The 21,944-nt window shown below is 34.7% G+C and overlaps 1 protein-coding gene across 7 annotated transcripts in view; it reads left to right on the forward strand.

Moving 5' to 3' along the window:
* LOC113230453 (agrin-like) overlaps positions 1–21,944 on the forward strand; it is a 91,196-nt gene that overhangs the window by 31,673 nt on the left and 37,579 nt on the right. For all 7 annotated transcript variants that reach the window (XR_003310492.1, XM_026464390.1, XM_026464393.1 and 4 more), the window contains exons 3-5: positions 8,016–8,051; positions 11,686–11,895; positions 21,002–21,214. Coding sequence is in view for 6 of the 7 variants with exons in the window: in XM_026464390.1 (XP_026320175.1) it covers positions 8,016–8,051; positions 11,686–11,895; positions 21,002–21,214 (459 nt within the window). In the remaining variant the exon portion in view is untranslated. The remainder of the gene's footprint in view (positions 1–8,015; positions 8,052–11,685; positions 11,896–21,001; positions 21,215–21,944) is intronic.

A 21,944-nucleotide genomic window follows, 5' to 3' on the forward strand; every position in this document is an offset into this window, starting at 1 on the left:
TAATAAAATACAAATTTACCCTCCTTCCAAGTTTTCTTCGAGCTGGTTAACTGTGCACACATTCATTTTGTCTTTATACTTTGCAGTCGGTTAAACTTTTCCTTTTAAAACTAAGAAATAAGCTTGCCTCTCGCGAATACAAAGGTCGTTCTTTGTACAAAGTAAGATCATTATTTTTTATCTTTTAATTTTCAGGCTACATTTGTGTTTATGCAAGTTGTAATTAATTTGTAATATCCTCTAGAGAGTTTTTTAAACCCGTATTAGGCATTACTTTACATGCACTTTATGTATGTATGTATGTAAACACTTTATTGTACGACAAAACAAATTTTTAAAAGAAAAATGAAACGTTATTGTAAAAATGCGAGCTTATACCATAAAGGGATTTCTTCCAGCTAACCTTTGGATAATTGAAAGTAAAATTAGCTCCTCAGTCGGCAATAAAATCTAAAAATATATAAAATCATTTAATTTAATGCTACATACTAAATAATTACACGAATTTGTTATATCAAAGGTACACACGAATACATACTATCAAGTAAATGATGATATACTAATACATATGAAATATATAGTAAAATGAATGTATAAATAAGACTATATATAAATAAATATGAGAAATTTAAATAAATAATTTATAAGCTCTAACATGAGGAGTCTGAATAATCCCAAGATTTCAAAAGGGCACCCTTGAAAGCCCGAACCGAAGGTGAATAACTGACTTGCAGGTCGATTTAAAACATTACGATAACTCTGTTGTCGACCGATTCGATTAGATATCGTACGATTTCTTTTCATTTTTATTCACAATAACCGAATCGAACGTCGAACCGAACCAAAATGACGTCACACCCGTACTCGCACTTCTCGACCGGCAAAGGCTACAAACGTTATTAAGAACTCAGTTATCGAATGAAAGTTACCGAACGTCCTATTGTTTACAAATTTTAATGCGAAATCAATGCATTCCTATATTTTAGGCCTTTAAAGTCTTAAAAATGTATATTAAATGATTTCATTTTTCTTATAATCTATATTCGCCTACTAACGTTGGTGGATAACGATATCGTATCCGAATTGAACGTTTTAACTCGAATGTTCTGAATAGCGCTGAAAGCGCACTTCTATTCGAGAACGATTCGGTTAAGATATCGAAGAGTTCTGAATCGAGGTTCAGGACTGGAAGGAGGTTCCACATACGAGCAGCTTTCACTGTGTTTATGGAGTAAGGTATAATTAAGAAAGATCGCTTCTCTCTGGTGAATTAGAAACAAATGACGTCCGAGCGGCGTCAGCATAGGGGAACTTATTTATGTGGAGAGTGGAGAGGGCACGTTCCCTTCGAATAATGTCCAAAAGTTACTCATATCCACACCGAGGCCTTAGTTTGTAGCAGATAGATTTAGAGATAGTCACAGTATATTTATGAAATAGTACATTATTGTAGAGCCCGAGAAGTAACGAATTGTTGGACAAGCATGAGTTACAAGGCCGAGCACCAGGGAGGCCTTGTGTTAATACGAGTCAAACGATCCCCGTTCTTGTCGAGGCTTATATAGTGATTTTCTCAAACAACTTGAGGAAATAATAGAAGACTAGAGAGAAGATGTATAATAGAAAAAGTAAAACAAAATGTTAATTAAATTTAAAAGTTATATTTGACATAGCCTTTGCAGAAAAGAATACCAAAGCAGTTTAATTTATTTTATCGCCTTTTTTTAAAAAAAATACGATTAAATTACGATGATGGAACTACGTACACTTGGTTGTATTAGTTTTTCTTTTGCCTGTTTACATATTTCAATAATAATATGTAGATTTAACAGTTTAGAGAAGTGGACAGTAATGAATTTTCATTCATACTTTACAAGCCTTGGCCGGGAAGAAATCTCACGGTCCATAAATGACAATCTTTCCGTGTGTGTTGTGTACCGGAAAGTGCGCGAAACCGGATTCATCCCCTAGTTTGCCACCCTTAGAGGTGGAATATTTTCTTAAGTATGACCAATACTGAGGTACCCTCTTTCCAACAAATAGCATTATTAAAATCGGTTCACAAATGAGTTATCACGTAACATACCTACTACAAAAAATACAGTCGAAATGAGAAACTACTCGTTTTTTGAAGTCGGTTAAAAATGTAGTTTATGTTAAGAAAAGCAAAGGTTATTAGACATGAAACTAAAAAAACGTAAATAAAAAAAATTGTATCATCAAATTTTTGTTGAATAGATAGTTAGTTAATTATATTATTATGTATCTGTAACCACATTGAGTGTCACAGTTCGTAACGTTTTGCTCTAGAGACTCGTAGAGACTCGTTTCTATCCTGCAGTCAAACTGTATATACAGTTTTGTAGGAGTATGTTTACTTAAGTATATTGAGGATATACCCTATTTTAAATTCTAAAAAAAAGCAGCAACTTCATAAAAATATTGATAGACATAACATTAATACGAGAAATTAAAATAAACTTTCTGTTCTTGGCAGTCCCCTTCAACAAATCACAAATTCTTTAAGGGGCTTTGTATATGTATACCCTTGTTCAGATTCCGTTTGATAATTAAACTGTCACGTACGTGGTATAAAATTGTAAAGAAAGAAAAAAAATGCTGAAGATTATTTATTATTTAGCTTCAATGTACTTGGATGACAAGTCCATGGTAGTAAACCGTTTAAGTCTTTCAGGTTGTTACGACCTATTAATATTTAATATCACAAATGAAAAAAAAACAACGAAAGTACCGTAATTACTATCAGAACTTCTGTCGCCAAAACTCACACATTCATAATTTGAAACACTGTCAAATCTTTTCATGATTGGTCGTAATTTCGATAATTAAAAAGAGATAACAAATTAATGTTTTATATTAAATGTTAATATAATTTAAATTTTACCCTGTTAGCATATATCATTGAAAGTTAAATACCACAGAACGATAATACAGTAGAAATGCTTAGTTTGCATGACACGTGTGCCAACAGTACGTGGAGTTCAGCTAACTTGAGCTCTGTTCGCCATGCTTTGTCCATTATGGTTGTGTCAATTATCTCACGCAAAACCTTGAAAATCGAAAAAATATGCCTTATTTCGCTACTTTGAAGTGCGAATATGTTCATCGCACTTGTAATAATATCTACGGTGGTGTTTCGTATCATCATTAAGTCTTATTTTATTTAATTTTAATAAATTTTCAATGTTCTGATTGTAATAATCATTTTCTGTTCTGTTTATTGTAATAATGTTTTGTTACAAGATACGAAAGTAAACCTTATACCGCTGCAATATGGTCGCTTCTTTTTGGAGTACTAAATAAATATCTCCAATTCGTCGTCGTTCAGTAATTTAATAGCCAGATGGTAGCAGATTGATTGAAATTTCAACATAAAATTATAACCACGTAACTTACAATAATGGGTTTTGATGGTGTTGAACACGGATGAAAAAGAGGAAGAATCTCCAAAAAAGAAGCGTCCATATTTCAGCGATATAAGGTTTACTTTCGTATCTCGTAACATACCATTATTACAATAAACAGAATATTGAAAATGTATTAATATTTAATAAAATAAGACATATGATGATACGACACACAACCATACATAATATTACAAGTGCGAGTGAGTGCATCTTGTTCGTATTTCAAAGTTGCGAAATAAAGCATTTTTTTCGATTTTCGGTGTTTTCCGCGAAATAATTGACATGACCATAAAACAAGCAAATATGACGGATGAGTTCAAGCATTTCACGAACTGTAGGCACACGTGACACGCAAACTAAGCACTTCTATTGTATTTATGCTTGTTGCAAATCTTTGTATAGGGCTGAAATGGCTTGCCGTAGCGCCACCTCTGAGAAATCTATGATTTCGTTGTAAATTGACATGTCTACTAACTTCTATTTACAAAGAGCCACTCTTAGAGTTTCTTATCTATTCTTCACAGAGGAATCTGACTTAAGAATGAGAGTTTAATCAGTGTGAAGATTTCAAGTCTAATTTGCTTACGTGTGAAATATAGATATTTTTGAATTTTTTTAGCAATATTCAACTTTTTATGATGCCAAGTAACGGAATGAGCAAGTCTTGTGCTTGATGGTAAGCGACACCCCTGTCTATAACAATTGCAATGTCGCTTAGAGCTTTAAATTGCAAAGATCTCAGTGGCACAGCCGCAGCGCTCATCACCCTACCATAAGTTGACAGATATAACACACTGACCCTTTAAAACCAATGAGTAAGGTGGCAATACTTGCCGGACTGCCACGCAGAGGCCCCAGGTTCGATTCCCGGGCCGGGAGAAATATTTGTATGGTCTACATTTATTTCTCTCGTGAGTTTGGGTGTAATTTGTGGTTGTCTATGTGTGTGTCCATGGCACCCGCGACACAGGGTTTCCCTAGTGCGGGGCTATATTGAGTGTGTTCGTTATAATACTTCCCAGGAGGAACTTTTTCACAAGAAAGAATGCCACAAAAATTACTATTTAACATTAGTTTTTTCTTGTCATTACTGTATTATGTCGGTTACGATTACATATACTTTTTGGGCAATTAAGTTTCCAGCAACCGAGTCACCAAATGACTTACAGGTTTAAATAAATTGATTACGAATAATGATTTAAATTACATAGGGCTGATTTCGGTTGTCCAAAATTCTTACTGTCACGTTTCACATGTAGAGATAACGATGGTCTTTCAGAACTCCGAACAACTGAAGCTACCTCAGCTCCGCACTCCACCTTGCGACTGAACGTAATCGATGGAGACAAATGATTAGTAGAATGAAATGGAGCGGCAATTCTCAGCAGTGAGGAAACGACTGAGAAAGTTGTGTAATCGGGCACCAGGCGTCAAGAACCGTTTCAAAAAATTAATTAACCTCCTCAGGCCCAACAACCTGCAATTGGAAAATCGCTACACGCCTGTACATGACAATGTACTAAATATAATTATATGCTTCATACCTAAGCAAGTATGTCCTGTGTTTTGTATGAATATACAAAATAATTTCTAGATATCGTATGGTCAGAATATATAGCGCTAAATGTTAATGCAATATTTTGTTTTATAATGGGCACTGGGCGTTTACGTTATCATAGGGATAATATTGTCTGGGTTTGAATCACTTCACATATTAATTATGTCCATTGTGATTTACAATTTTACAATTTTAGACAATACGTCACGTGTTATGTTATTCATGTTTATACAACACTTATTTAAAAAGTAATCAAAGGGCAAATAAAGTAAAAAGTTTGTTTATTCACATTATCAAAAATATGTCTTCTATTCAATCCTCCATTTTTTCCCTTTTCCTTTTGAATGTTTCGGCATGTCCTAACGATATTACGTAATCCCCGGTCCCTTTCGTATTTTCACAGTACCTTGTAAGAATAGATACTTGAAGTATTATTGTCAAAAATGACGTAAAGTTTTACCATTTCGTAAACGTTCTCCTTTTTCTATGTTTGCGTAACATGACCGCTGGTATTCAATTTATTTCTTTGTAGTGTCTGATGTTGATAATGCGTCAATAACAGACTTATAACCTGTAGTATCAACTATAACACATTTACACGTACTTTATCCGCTTTGTTGTGAACCGACAACCCATATGTACACAAAGGCGCTATATATTTTTCAACCGAAATAGGTTATTATATAAATCCTAATTCTCGGAATAGTTTCTAATTGTTTTTTAATGCAACACAATGTTTATGATGAAATAAGAGTTGTAAAAATCCTACATAGACTCATGTTTGTCCCTGTAATTAAGTCCCGTTCTAAAGTTCTGGCCCATTTGAAATAATATAAAATCTTTTTAGTGTAATTTAGATCACAAACTCATTTAAATACAATCATATATGACTTCCAAATAAAAAAAAAGAAATTTATTCATTTGTTTTGGTTAATTTTGCATTCTCTGAAATTAAACATGAAGATTGATAAAGTTAACATATATTTTATATACGAGTTAATAGAGCGTTTTGGTTGATTCCATATGACTGATTCCATAGTGGAAATTGTAATTTTTGGATGTCCGGAGCTTAAAATGAATTGCAATGAGTTGTGAGCTATTAATGAAATTAATTATCGCCAATTCTAGAAGAATTAGCAGCATCGTTTGATACAACTTTACCTACCATGCTGACTCGTCGTCTCCATAAGTCCTAAGAGCAAAACTGTAGAGCATCACAGCGCATCGCAGCGCATCCTGTCGTCGACAGTTTGTGCCGCCACAGGTAATGCGCAGTGTAACTTAGCTTCTTGCCAGTAAGGTATATTTCTTTAAAAGCCAGACAGCTGCTGGGTGACGTCAAGATTCGTAGCGCGACCTTTTGAGATAGCAATGCAATATAGAACCTCTTGCACGAAATAAAGAACGAGTGGTCATGTTTAATCCATTTGTAGATTTTACAGGCCAATAATATACAGAGTGTTTTTTTAACTGAGACAGTATGGGGAAATCCGAAACCATAGGAAATAAGAGGAACAATTAAGTATTTTTTCTGGAAACAATTTTGACATAGTGAATTTTTGGTCAAGCGTGTGTCATCCACAAAAATAATTAAAATTGATTATTGTTTTTTTAGTGCTGATTGATTCAGTTTGTATTGGAAGAAAAAATCTGGGTAGCAAAATTTGAGCAAATTTAATAAAATGTTTTTTCACACAAAACGAATCACATTTTATATGAAAAAACGACGACGACGACGAACACACGACGATACTAAGCCTATCAGCATCAAAAACAAAACAGTAAATTTTAACTATCATCAATATTTTCTTACTTTGTATTTACATTTCCCTTTGACAATGAAAATTGACTTTAATAGCAATTTTCACATTTAACCGTATCGATACAGAACTCATAATATAAAGTCAAGACTGAATAACAAATGCGTAGCTTTGATCTTGAATAAAAAAAAAATTAATGATTGTATTTAATTTCACATTTGTTTTCAATTAAGTGTTCAGCAAAAACCTTAAATAAATATGTTGGCACCAAATAGCTTATTTTATACCCGGTCTAAAATGGTTTGCTCTTATACTACCATTACATAGCTTTGGAACAATCTCCCCTATTCAGTTTCTTCTATTTGATACAATAATGTAACAATAAAGTGACGTCATAAAATTCCTGTATAATACAGAAAATGATATTTAGAAAGAGGAGCTCGGTAGCAGTAGGCGAATGTATTTGCTTTTGCTTATGCTTTACCTCGCTTACAATGCACGTTGCTCCGACGTGTTTAGCATAAAGATGCAACGCTGCATTCGGTTTACAGTACAAATATTTTCAGTATTCGTATGGAAACGGTACGGTCCAGCAGGGCAAGCAAAATGGTACGTGATCTAATGTTTTCGTATTTCTGCGTATTCTAAAATAGGTATTGGTTATTTTACCTATAAAACAATATTGGATAGCTTTAAATTTCGTTAGTACATCAATAACAAAATGATACTTCACAGGCAATTGAAAATAATATGCCTTATTTTAAGTATAAGTAACTTATTTACTTTGGTGGCACGGTGACCCAAAGTGGGTCTTGGCCTCTGACACCAGATTCTCCGAGACGCCTGAGTACTGAGCCTACTCCAGCTTCCACTCTCGCTTTGAATCGGTCCCAGAATCTTCCACGAGATTTTTCTTTTCTGCCACTTAACAACTATTTTCGTTTTTCAAGGTGAGTGTCCAAACCTCGCAACATCAAGATCGGTCTAGTTTTGTAGACGCGGAACTTAGTTTTCTGCGTTTCTTTACTTATTTTATACATAAAGGTTCAAATAATAATACATTATAACTATTATTAGTTACTTGTTTTCCTTAGTTGCTTATTATTGATGTGCATCACCACTTTTCAGTTGTATTGTAGTAATTAGTGGTTAACGGTACATATTGATGACACAATCATTACATAGTTACTGTAAGCAAATTAGTTTTTAATTATGTGTACTGTTTGTTGACCTAAATAAATAAAGTATATAATTTTCTATTTGTTACAGATTTACATTATCAACCCCGACCTCCTGCCCCTGAAGGTAAGTAATGTTTTCATTATAGACAAGAGTTATTTCTTTGTATACGTTTTTCGTAAATGTATATTCTTTTGGAGTTCGTAATTACAAATCTTATTTTTGAAGCTCTTCGCTATCATTTCCCTAAAAACGGGACTAGAAACAAATGACGACAAAAATAAGTAGCTATGCACATATAAATGTGGTTTCTCCTTAATTCTCTTTTCTGATTACCTATTGTATAAAGCTTTAGGTTTCCAAGAGAGTACCGCCATTACCGCCATAATGGCTGTGGAGGACGTCACAAAAACGATGTCTATATAAATTATTTGGTGTGGTTTCCTAGAGACCGTTCGTGATCGTTATAGAATTCAATTCGCATGAGGGCCGTCATTCATTCCTATTTTGTGGTCGTTGATGACGGCACTGCTCTCCTAGGAGTCAGCTTGAAGATTATCGTCAATTTATCGCCTCAGGACCGGAACAGTAAAAAATGGCTTGCCTCAAAAAAAGCGGACTTAAAGTTGTGGGACATACACTGAATTTTACGATACCAAGATTAGATTAGACGATACCGCACTTGCGGCGACGGACTGTCCACTATTTTACACAAAATGTTACGTTCTTTTTTCGATGCTCCATTTTAAGTTGTGGCAGTACTAATCTAGTGCTACGCCGTTACATGGGTAATGACCTTAAAGTTTCTATTCCAGAAATAAATATCAACTGAATGAATTACGCTAATTCTGCTGGAATTACGGCTTCTGTAACATAACACTCGAATTTCTTTAGCAAATCCTGTAATGTTACGAGTGAAGAAACAACAATCTATCATTCATCAGTAAAGAAACAAAGTTCGAACGATAACGTCAAATATCAACAAGTAGTCCCATAATTCTTACTCACCTATGCCAACTCGAGAGATTTACCAGTTAATAAACTCTCAAATAGGTATGTAAGGGAAACTATGAAATTAAATTAATCCCAGAACGGCCCGGCTCACCCATAATATTGTGTTAGGTGAGATAAAGGTAACACAAACTAAAGGTAGTACGATCCCAAAAGTACCTGCGAAGCTTATCTCGGTCTATGCACAATGTATGTCTATATATGGGTAACATGCCTAGCCTACAGCCAACAAAATTGCTTTGTGTGAGTTTGGAAGGACATTTGGCGGCAGAGGGGAACTACAGGTAAAGCTGTGCCGGATTCGATATATTTATGGGGTGTCAGATATAATACGATACACATTAATATCTTTATGTTAAACGAAATTGTATTGCACTATATTGTATTGTATACAAAATGTAATTTACGTACATATTTTTTTAATGTGAAATTGATACCTATATATATATCTTTTGAAACTTTTCAACGTACAAAAAAAAGTGATGTAAAAACATTTAAAATTAAATATACGTTTATGTATGATTTAGGTAACTAAAATCGATATGGGGATGACAGGTAAACCGGTTCTAATATTTCTGATACGGACCCAGACATTGCTCGTATTCAGAAGTCGAATTCGTACGTCTGTTGTGACATAATTTCTGGCTTATTCCTTTGAAAATATCCGACGGCAAATAAGCTTTAACATTGAATTATTATTTTGCGTTTTTATTGCGTAGTTTTTATGCGTAGTTCGTTCACATTTTGAAATATTCATTACCTTTTGTCTAATGTTCGGGACATAGTTCGAAGTAGAAATAAGATTAGTAGATTTCATATTATTTGAGATCTAAAATTAATTATGATAAAGCACTGTGATGACTGTCTACAGCTTTATTTCCAAGTTCGAAAATAAATAAGTTCTTTGAAATTCGTGACGTTAAGTAAGATTTTATATTCAAAAATAGACGGAAGATTATTTAAGCAGCTCGCGCGGGCCTGAAAAAGCGCCGCGGTGAATTTCCTAATTTTCTTCCATTCACGGAGCATCCGCCATCATTTTTATCTCCCCTCCTGTCTCCATTTATCTCGGCCTCTCCTACAACGATTCGCGTTCTAACATTTTGTTTGTTTCTTACGAAATTGTTATTTCCGGGTGCTTTCTTTCCTTAAGCGGATTCGTCTAAGGCTTTTGTACAAAAGTCAAGGAAATGAGTCCGTTGTTGAATCCTGACACTTGATCTTTCTTGAAGAAATAAAAATAATAAAAACAATTTGTCCTTCTCTGGCTTCAGGTACTGGGATATTTGTTAAAATTAATACTGTTCTATTGTTATTGAGGTATATCGAATTAGTTTTTAAATAATAATCAGCAACGAGACCACGCGGTAAAATTTATTTATAAGGTTACAACTTTATTTGAAGTAAAGTAAAGTTTATTTTGAGAAGGCTCCGATTATACCGTAAAACTCGTTGCGCCCGAAACCTTTTTTTCCAGTCGATCCCTCCCTTACTTGGCCGCATATGTGATCAGATTGAATGTGTTGGAGGTAAGCGGAAAATTAAAGAACGCTCTAATCGCACATTTTTCAAAATGTTTTATGCATATAACGGACTTGATATCAATGTACAGTGTGACTTTTTTATTTTAATTACTTTTATGGGTGATTCTACCCATCCACATACACGACTAACTCGAGGACTACAATTAAATTACTGTTTCACCTAAATGATAATACCTACCTACTCGACAGCTGTTTTTTTAACTATTATAGAAGGGTTTCCTTACTATTGTCCCTCATTAATGAACATAAATTAAAATTTTGACAAAAATGAATTCTTTAATTTTGTAAATTTTGACAAAGAGCTTTTTTTTCTTAGAGCGTTTTTTCGTCAAATTTGTAACATTCATGCTATCAGAATTATCACCCCTAATTATTTCTTACCTTATTGATCGGTCGAAGTAACTTATTAACTAAAATATCTTAAAATGAAAAAATAAACTTGATAGCTTAAAATATTTCTTATATAAAAGTCTCTTACTTACTTACTTAGAAATATCTAAGTACCGAACTCTGACGAGTTCTTCGATTTTCGCGATTGTTACACACTGGAGATGATGTTTTTTCGGATCTAAATTGCGTGAATTTGTTTATTCGAACAAAACCAACGTTTCGGAATCATTACAGATGCTCCATGCTCACGGCAGACTCATCAAAAAGCCCGAAATTTGAATACTTATACGTAATTTAGGCCCGAAAAATAGTTTCACTTCCAATACCTAATTTTATAACCCTACTAAGTAGCGTTTAAAGAAAATAATAAACGTACAAATCATAACACTTTTTGTCTAATACAAAAGCCTTGTTTGTCTGCGATGGGAGGCACTTGTAACTTTGAAATTGAGAAGAAAATTGTAAATTAACTTTTGTCAAACCACTGTGTGACTTCGAGCTCGACAAATTCTGCACAGAATTTTAACTAGACGATAGAGATCGGCAATTCCCGAAGCCTGCTAACACAATGCTGTGGCAAAGCGGATGTTCGCATCTTATTTTACTCCCCCTTAATAATTTAGTCACGGCTCCGAGTCCCCAGGTAGAAAATTGGAAATTGTGTCATTCTTCGTGGAATTTTCCAGGGAGTCACGTTTCGCTCAAAGACTTTTTACATCCGAAGAGTTTTGTATTAGCGCTATTCATACTATGTTAAATATTTATTTTCTTTATCCTTGCATGACGTGAATACTGGATGAGTTGTGCGTTTTCAGAGGCTTGCGAGAAGACGTTCTGCCGATGGGGGGCGGAGTGCGTGTCGCTGGGGGATGGACGGGCGCATTGTGCGTGCCCAACTAGCTGTCCGACATCGGCAGCGCCCGTATGTTCCACCTCAGGCCGCACTTACCGCAACCACTGCTACTTGCGCAAGGAAGCTTGCGAACGACGCCTCAACTTACGCGTCAAGCATGAAGGCGAATGCGGTTAGTATATTCAGAAATAGATAGATAGTGTGTTAAAGAACTTTACATTCTACACACACAGTAAGTGGAGATAACAAAAGAAACTTTCATCCAGTATAAAATTTTATAAATAGCATTACATTTTAATTGTACAGTCACCTCTAATATCTGTACCCGTAGAGAGATTGCATTTAAATAATCTCCGTAACTGTTCTATGAACTGTTAGTTTATATTTATTGTGCATTAAATATTTGCCAGTATGCACTTATGTTAAATGTTTTATGATTTAAATTACCTGTTCCTATAAAAATTGAATTGGATTATGAAAGTACACAAGATGTTGCAGGCGATTGTGTATTACAATTTTGCCGTTAAAAAATAAAGTGTCGACGCGCCTAGCACAACGCAAGCATGGACTGGCTTTTACTTTAGGCCCCTCATGAAAAATGTCATTCACCCTTTTCGCTCTAGTCTCATAAAATATGGTGCGTGGATGCATACAGTTACTGCATACAGTGTGGGTTTGGTGGTGTAAATACATTTTTTTTGTACGTTTTTCTTTCTAAGTGAATTCGAAAAATAACAGATGTGTCAATGAAATTTCATATCAGTAAGGAATCGCACAGTATACTCGTACTATTTGCTACTAAAGTCCATGCTTACTATTATTCGAGGGTTACGAAACTTCACGGTTGTATCGTTAATTAATTTTATTCACTTATTATGTTGGGTCAACGACAATATCGGAGGGCCAACGGTTTACTTTGTGAAATTTGCTTAGGGGCCTAACATAACCTTTCCAAAAACAACCTTATTTCAATGTAAGCATGAAGTAAGCTTATTGTAATATTACTCATTTTCATACCATGATAAACCTATCAACCAGGTAATGTATTATTGCTAAAGTGACTGAAAGAACGAACGATTTCCCAATATTGTATATTCCTTACTAAAAGTAGGAAAGAAATAACGCTATATGAACTGTATAATGCCATTTCTTTCTTTTTGATATTCAGAATTGTGTTATCGTAGTTTAATGTTAAAGTACTTAATGTTATTTACATTCAAAGAATTTTGACTGTTAAAAGAAAAGTATGTAATAATAAAATCTATTAAAATTACGTTGTTTTCAATAATTATTCCGCATTTTCATGACGAAAAATAAATAAAACAAGCTGAGTCTTGATAGTCACATTGTGAATTCGGAACCATAGTCTAGTGTCAACTGTTAGTTTCGCCAAGAAGCATATAGATGGCGCTGTTATAACTTTACGAAATAAACATCGCGTATTTTTATTTAACGAAAAATTATTAACTATGTGCTATTAAATAAAAAAAAAACAAAATATTGAAGAGATATATGTAAATAAATAAGTTCAACTTAACTTTTAATCATCACAAATTATTAAGACAATAAAACTGAAAATAATATTGTTTCCATTGCATCCGTGTTCCATCCATTTTAAGATTGCTAAATTTGACATAAGAGCAATATTACTTTATGTTAAAGTCACGTCATAGTACGAACTGAGTGAATGAATTTTCACAAAGCTGCCAATACAACATCATAGTTTTAACTAAAAAATACAATAAACTTACTTTAAGTGCGTTATGGTACGAAAAGTCAATATAAGGTTAAAGTAATATTGTTTTAAGAGGTTATGGTAGGCCGCCTGGTCTGGGTGTTATGTATGTGAATCCCGTTGCTCTGGAGCTTATAGTACAGGCAATTTTCTGGTTCAATTGATGTAGGACCAGCACAAACTGGCGGACGGGAAGGCAGAAGACATTAAATTTATTAAATATATTTTTGTGTTATTTAAATTCAAATAAGGTATAAATTTCAATGGTCTGAGACCGACCTCGGAATATCTCAGCTTTAATTCTCTTTGAGGTATTTTAGCTGTTTTAAGTCTCTTGTTGTTTAACTATCTCTGAATTCGAAAGATTACCATGCTGGTCTGCCACGCAGAGGTCCAGGGTTTGATTCCCGGGCCAGGAGAAATATTTGTATTACCTACATTTATTTCTCTCGTGAGTGTGGGTGTAATTTTTGGTTGTCTATATGTGTGGTCATGGCACCCGCGACACAGGGTTTCCCTATGAGTGTGATAGGATGATATTATGAGTGTGTGCGTTATTATCATTATTATTGAAGAGAGGCTACCGCAGCGGTGGGCGCCGGTTGACAACCTGTATCCACCGGTGTGCGCCGGAGTCTGTCTGAATGCACCGCGGAAACTTCGACTGCGTAAATCAAATCTAAGCGGACCGGTGGCATGTCGGCAGATGCCGCGATATTCCAGCGGTCTCTGCGATACGCTGGCGGACGATCAGCGGTATCATAAGGGATATCTCTCGTCATCCTTTTCGAGGCTCTCCCGCCGTCTGTCGGTTTGCGCTGGCCCGTAGTTTAGTTGACTTTGTCCTTTTCTTGCTCTCCCGATAGGTACCTAAAAAAGTCACCAATTATTTTAACCGGATATAACTAATAAATATTTTTTAAATTGATGTAGCGAATAAATATAGCGTTTGTTTACGTGCATACGTAAATTTCTGTAAGGACTTAGAAAATAGTACTGCATGTACTACTGTATTTTCAAAATTACACTTAGTGACTTTAACAGTTTACGATAGACATATAAACATGTAAATGCATGTTTTCTATTCTGTTTGAATACTGTATTTCTAGGTTTTATATGACATTTGAAGGTAATGACATCCCAGTAACAACATTTTGCGCCCATTTTACAAGGAGTCTCTAAAACAAATGTTGAAAGCTACATCGTCGACGGCCCTCGACGGAGTAATCCGAGTTTGTTTATGAGCTCTTGAAGAACAATAGAAAATGTTACGGTATACATACAGAAAATGCGTATTTACAGGGTGAAATTTAATTATTCTGAGTTGTAGTATAGAGTGAAGTTTTTGAAATCTATTAAAAAGTTATCTACTTAAATTCGGTTGTGTGGGTAGCTATTTTGTTTCAAAATTACTTAAAAGTTGTTTTACTTCACAAGTAGAAAATATAATAATAATAATAATAATAAAGTTTATTTTTCTTCCACAAAATATAGCTAAAGATTAGTTCACAAGTTTAATTTTTAAGAACAATAATTTTGTGGGAGACTGATGCCTAAACTAAGCATAAAAATGCCTGTGCGTCAGGCCACCAGGTTCCCACCTCTCAGTAATACAAGTACAAGAAAGAAAATATTACAAGGTGTAAAATACGCTATAATCACCAATTTAGAATATTTATGTCGCTTCTCAATCCACAGAGTCTCAGAACAACTAATTAGTTACGTGTACAGTAATTTTTGTAGGTGTAACATTGTACAATAATGCTAAATATATACAATAATGTTGAATAAAAATTATTTATGAGACGACACTCAAAAGGTCTTCAGTATCGTTATAAGACAAAGTTTGGAGCCATTTTTTAAGAACGCATTTACATTTATTATTGTTTAAATTATATATTCCAATTATCTTATTTACTTTGTTATACAAATGTGGTCCCAGAAAAGCATATGATTTTTGTGCAAATGTGGTTCGAAAACGGCGAGATTGTGTACAAACTTTATGATTTCTGCGCTTGTCTTCAATTTTGGGATCATACACAAGTTTTTTGTGCTGTTTGAGTATAAGTGAAAGTACAGCCAATTGCCTAACAGTCAACACTTCACATTTTTCATAGAGGGCTGCAGTTGAAAAATAATAAGGACAAAAAGTGCTTACTTTAAGTACGGCACGCTGGGCTACTTCAATGGGCATCAAAGTCGTTCTATTAGCAGTTCCCCAAACAGAAATACAATGTGTTATCAATGATTGACATAGAGCAAAGTAGACTTGTTTCAGAATTTTATAGTTTACAGCATGTCTTAAATGTTTAAATATATAAATAAGCTTTCGAATTTTACCGCTCAAAATTTTTATATGATTTTTAAAACTCAAATTTTGGTCAAGAAATACTCCCAGGTATTTAACCACTTCAACCTGCTTCAAGATACTACAATTACATTTTCCGTTATTATCATGTAAGGATGTATGTGCCTTAATACATAGATCGTTAGGAATTTTGCTGGGGTTACGAATGGAGAAACAGATGTATTGTGTTTTTTCGGCGTTCAGAGTTAAAACATTATTGCGTAACCATTTTGTAACATTATTAAGTCCCTTTTGTGCCAGGTCGTACGTCTTAGCCCAAGTTTTATCAGCGAACATAAGTACAGTATCGTCCGCATAGGATATTAACCGCCCAGATTCCGGTGATATATTTTGACCAATGTCGTTAACATACAGAAGGAAGAGAGTTGGACCTAAAATACTGCCCTGTGGAACGCCATAGGAAACTGACAGATCTAAGCTTGTATAATTACCCACTTGAACGCATTGGAGACGATCACTAAGGTAATCCTCCAGTAACTTCCACTGCAATCCCCTTACACCTGCCTTATCTAGTTTTTTCAATAATAGTGGGACCGATACAGTATCAAATGCCTTTGCCAGGTCTAAGAAAATGGCAAGGCATTTGTTACCAGTGTCCAGATTCCTTTGAATATATTCTGTTAACTCATGGACTGCATCATCAGTAGCCTTACCACTTCTAAAACCATACTGAGTGTGTACTAAAAAGCCTGACTTTTCTAAAAAGTTCACTAGTCTAATATTAATAATCTTTTCTAGAATTTTGGATAGAGCCGGTAAAATTGAAATAGGCCGATAATTACTTATAACATCCTTGTTACCTCCCTTATGTATCGGGCGAATGACTGCTTTTTTAAGTGCTCTCGGGAATATGCCATACTGTAAGCATATATTGAAAATATAAGCAAGAGGCGGAGCCAAAATATGTATAAAGTCTTTTAGCAACTTGTTAGAAATACCATCCCAACCGACAGAACAATTTGTTTTTAAACTTAATGTTAACCGTTTAACTTCATTCACATCTGTTTCCAGCAAAACAAGAGAGTTTTTCGGGGATGCCATATATGCTCCAGCTGTACAGTCATTTTTCACATTACTAGTTAAGAGTATTGCTTGCGCTAATTCACTACCCACACTTGCAAAACAATCATTTATTACATTAACAGATTTTTCAGGTGTGCTTGAGATGTTCAAAAGTTCCTTAGGATATTCTGTTGTTTTGTTTGTATTAGTTATATTTTTGATTGCATCCCATAATTTTTTGTTATTGTTGCCTGCTTTATTTACTTGTTCACGATCATAGGCTCTTTTTATCTTTTTTAATAAAGCATTACAAAAATTTCTATAGCGAGTATAGGTTATCTTTAATTCTTCGTTTTCTGGCATACGTTTTGATTTTTTATGTAATCGATCTCTATGTCTCATGCACCTTAGTAGTCCCTGAGTTAACCATGGTTTTATTAATCTTTTTCGTCTTGAAACTTTCGTGATTACGGTATTTTTGTTTAATGCCGTTTGCAAGTTTTTAATGAGGTAATTAATACAGAAGTTAGGATCATTAGATTGATATATTGGATTCAATGCAATATTTGAAATGTCATCTTCAAGTCCAGGATAATTTAATTTCTTATGATACTTAGGTGGAGTAATGAATATTTTTTTGTGATGGAGAAAGAACAAAACAGCCTTGTGATCCGTTATGGAGGATTCTGGAATGACTGTTCTAAACATTTTTGTTGTTTTCACTATCACGTGGTCGATACACGTACTACTTAAATCACGTGTTATCGATGTATGTGACGGTAGAAGTCCATGATATGCTGCTAAGTTCAGGTATTTTTCTGAAGCACCATCCCTCTTTTCTAGGTTAATTGCTATGTTGATATCTCCAATCAAAATAATATTTTTAAAGTATGCTATGGTAGTTAATAATTTATTTAGAGAAATAAGGAATTCATCAATACTACTAAAAGATGGCGACCTATACAAACCTACGATTACAGTGTCATTTCTAATTTTTACCAGTAAACAATTTCCATGATTAAATTCTGGTTCTGAAACTGAGTAAGGGATTTCATTGTTTATATAAATAACAACACCATCATTTTGATTATTATTATTTTTTGTTGCAATACCCGAATAACCAGCAAGGTTTGGAATAACCGGTGACGACTGAAGCCAGCACTCTGTTAGCAATATGATATCAAAATTAATTCCAATCCTATGTAGAAGTGTTTCTAAATTGAGAAAGTTACAATTTATGCTACGAATATTTTGAGTAATAATAGATAAGCAGAACTGTGAGGGGAAGGCATTTTTCTTAACTTCCTCAACATCACATTGAATTACTTTAAAGTCCAGAATATTTTCAAGTTCTTCCGATATTTGATTTGTTTTATCCACTTTTGGATGTTATTAAGTAAAATTTAGTTGTAAGGTAACAGTTCACTGTTAGCATATTGTAAATGAACGTTATATAGTTAGAAACATATAAATATTTGAATGTGTTGCGTGTATAATTACCGTATATTTTAACAAAGTTTAAGAACCGTGTATTTATGTTGTTAATTTGTTTGTTCGTGCATAAATGTAATTGTGATTGTGGTCTTATCAAATGTTGAGGTACGTCAGTTATTAGCAGTGCATTGATATTAGTTGTACAATAGAGTATAATGCTGGTGTCGTCCTGTTCAGTAATACAATTTCTTCTCTGTATCAAGTAAGCGATCTTAACAATTAATTTATAATAATACGATATAATGCTTTTAACAAAAAAATTACCTAAGAAGTATATAAGTACTAAACAAGAGATATTTCCTAACATAAGTAAAAAATTTTGAAAAACTAGTCACTTTTTCAAGTTTTTCAGATCTTCTTCATTCTCAATCCGGATATATCGAGAGCCATTTGTTTTCCGCAAATAGACAATTCCATGATTTACCCAGCAGAAGTCGTATCCATTCTCCTTAGCAAATTCACGTGACGAGAAGAAAAGCTTTCTAGTTTTCAAAGTGAGACTTTCGGAGATATAGATTTGTTTTTCTTCACCACTATAATTTAGATGTTTGGTGGAGAATTTGCGACTCGGGTTATTGATATTGTACTCCTTGATTTTATGGAGAAATTTGTCTCTTACCAACACACTATTTAATTCGACCACAATAGGTTTGTTTGATTCATTTTTTGTGTTTATCCGAAATATATCACGAACGTCACCAGGCTGGATAGGCGCACTTAAAAGATTTCCAGTTTTAATTACTATGTTAACTAAGTCTTCCTTTGTTTCAGGTCCATCTTTTGGTACATTTTTTATTTCCAAAGAACTGGATTTGTATTTACGCTCTAGATTTTCAATTTTTGTCTCTAATTGTTGGATGTACTTTATATTTTCACGACGTTCTTCTCGTAGAGATTGAAGTTCAAGCATTATTGTGTCATATTGCTTTGTGACGAATTCAATGGAATCTGTTATAGTTGAGTTTTGTGATTTTAATTCATCAATGGATTTTAATACAATAGACATCTTACTATCAAACATTTTTTCCAAGTTACCTTCAAGGCAGTCAATGTCACACTCGCACTGTCTTTTCCGTTTTGGGAGACGTTGACTGACACTCAAGTTGTTGGAATCGCGCGGATTGTTAATGCTCGATAGATTCGGCTCCGATCCCGCACGGGGAGACGTAGTCGTAATTGGGGATGACGCACTATGTGAATTAGGCGGTGGAGTTCTCTTTAGCGGCATTATTAGTTCGTTGTTCAACGGTCTGCGTTATTGACTCAAGTACCAGGGTATTATAAGTTCAACGTAACTAACGACTTTACCTATGAGTTCACGGGTCAGCGTAATCTGGATGGTATCGACGATTTGGTACAAATCTGCTTTCCGTCCAATCTTACTTGAACTTCCGATATTGTTACGTGCCTGTGTAAAGGTGGTGTTTGAGTGCAATATTGTTATCCCTTTCCTGCCGGTGTTATTAAGCACTTGGGATGAGTACTTTGGTTCACTTACACTTAAGTTATTGGTCAGTGTAGGGTACTCACAGTTTTCGCGCATAAATGTTACGGTGTCCCAGCAAGTTCGTTCTCTGTCTTTAATTGTTTATGCACTCCTAATATATGCAACGATTTTACGGTAACAGAAATTTAATTTATTTAACAATAAAAACGACTATATTTCACACGACCAGTTTAGGTGAGATCCAAGAGGGGAGAGGAGAGAAAATAAATATCCTTTTATTTAAAAAAAAGAACTAAGATGGTTACAACATGGACCTATAGGTCCATGAGTTACAAAGACTAAAGTTGACGTTGACAGTAAAATGGTAATGTCATATGCCCAAATAGATAGTGCTTGGATAAAAAGACAAAACCGGTTTTTATTTCGAAAGTATGTCATTCAGACGACAGCTTCCTGGGCGGACCTGTCAAAACTTAATCGCACTTTTTATTTTCTTTTTTCAATAACTACTGGTTAAAAACATAAATAATATATTAGTATGATTGATGTGAATCGGTCTACAAGGACAAATTTTATGAAAGCCACGTAGGAGAAAATGTGTTATTGTCAATTTATACATATTATGTTTCCGTTCACACATCATCAGTTTAATTGGGGTTTGTAAAATGTCGCCCAGAACAAACTAACATAATAACGTTTCCATTGTCAGTAAACAAAACCCGTATACTAAACTACACATAATCGCTTATCTTGTTTTCCCTATAAATATATTTTCATAATAATAAATTATTTCAGCAATTTTTTTATTATTCATGAGTAACAAAATTTTTTGCCTTTTGCGTCTAAGAGCTTGTGCATACTGCGAATTTTTTACGAGCAGATGACGCGCGTTAACGCAATTCAGTCGCACCTTTGCAAACGTTCAGTGGAGCTTAAAATGGATGCTTGTGAAACGCCCGTTATCTGCGCGTAGGCGATACAGATGACTGAGGGTGGCGGAGCGGCGCAGTGGCGTGAGCACGCGACCCTTCCCAGCCCCTTTCTTCAGCATTTTAACGCGATGTTGTTGTTGTTGAATTGATTCAAAAGAGTAAACTTTGGTACGCGCGTTAGACTCAATACAAACGCAACTAAACGCTTTTTGAGCTACTTCGGCGCGCGTGAAGCGCGTCATGTTTGCGTATAAAAAATACACCGTGTGCATAGGCTCTAAAGTCATGATTTTTTTTTAGAAACCGGGGATCCGTGTTCTTCAATGAGCTGTCAAGCCGGAGCTCGGTGTATTGTCACATACGGTCAGACGGAATGCCGATGTCCAAGAAGTTGCCAAAGGCGGAAGCCAGTGTGTGGGACTGATGGCAAGGAATATCCATCAGCTTGCCATTTGGATAAGCACGCTTGTGACAACCAGATTAATATTACTATCAAGTATCACGGAAAGTGCGGTAAGTGCCTATCTATTATACTTAAACGTTTTTTATCACATAGAGCTGACTTCTTGGACTGAGATATGTTTGTGCCAGGCCCATGCCAGACGATCTCGGTGGCACAACGGTTCGCACTATGGGCGCTGGATGAGGAGGTTGTAGGTTCGATTCCTGGTAGGACCAATTTGGGAAATTAACTTTTCTTGATTGACAAAAGTTCCGTGTGTTCTCGGAAGTTCATCAGAATTAATTCCATTGCTCTGATATTCAGGGAACTCTCTGATTTGAAGCCAGGCAATTGGTGTAGCTGACACATACTGACATACGAGTACGTTTGATGATGGTTTGTATGTTACCCTATGAAACTTAATGATATTCAGGAGACACATAAATAATATCCATGATCGTCGTTTGTTAGTTGTTAAAGTCGATGAGCTTTTGAAAGTTTTAAAATTACACTCGTAATCACAGAAACTTCTAAATTTCGTCCAAAATAGCCAAACTTTGTGTAAAAATGCTTATTAATGAAAATACAGCATTTTTATAGATATCAAACAACTTAGGAAAAATAAATAATTCTTCTTGTATTGAAAAACTTACATACAAATACCTCTCACTGATTGGTAAATGCGCCGCGAACGCGCTGCTCGCATTCTGCACTTCTGCTGTAGTATATAGTAGTAGTAGTAGTATGTAGTACACATGTGCGTGCGTGCGTGCGTGCGTGCGTGCGTGCGTGCGTGCGTGC

This window comes from Hyposmocoma kahamanoa, unplaced genomic scaffold (genome assembly GCF_003589595.1).
Source record: "Hyposmocoma kahamanoa isolate Upper Pololo Valley unplaced genomic scaffold, ASM358959v1 63, whole genome shotgun sequence".
NCBI classification, from domain to species: Eukaryota; Metazoa; Arthropoda; class Insecta; order Lepidoptera; family Cosmopterigidae; genus Hyposmocoma; species Hyposmocoma kahamanoa.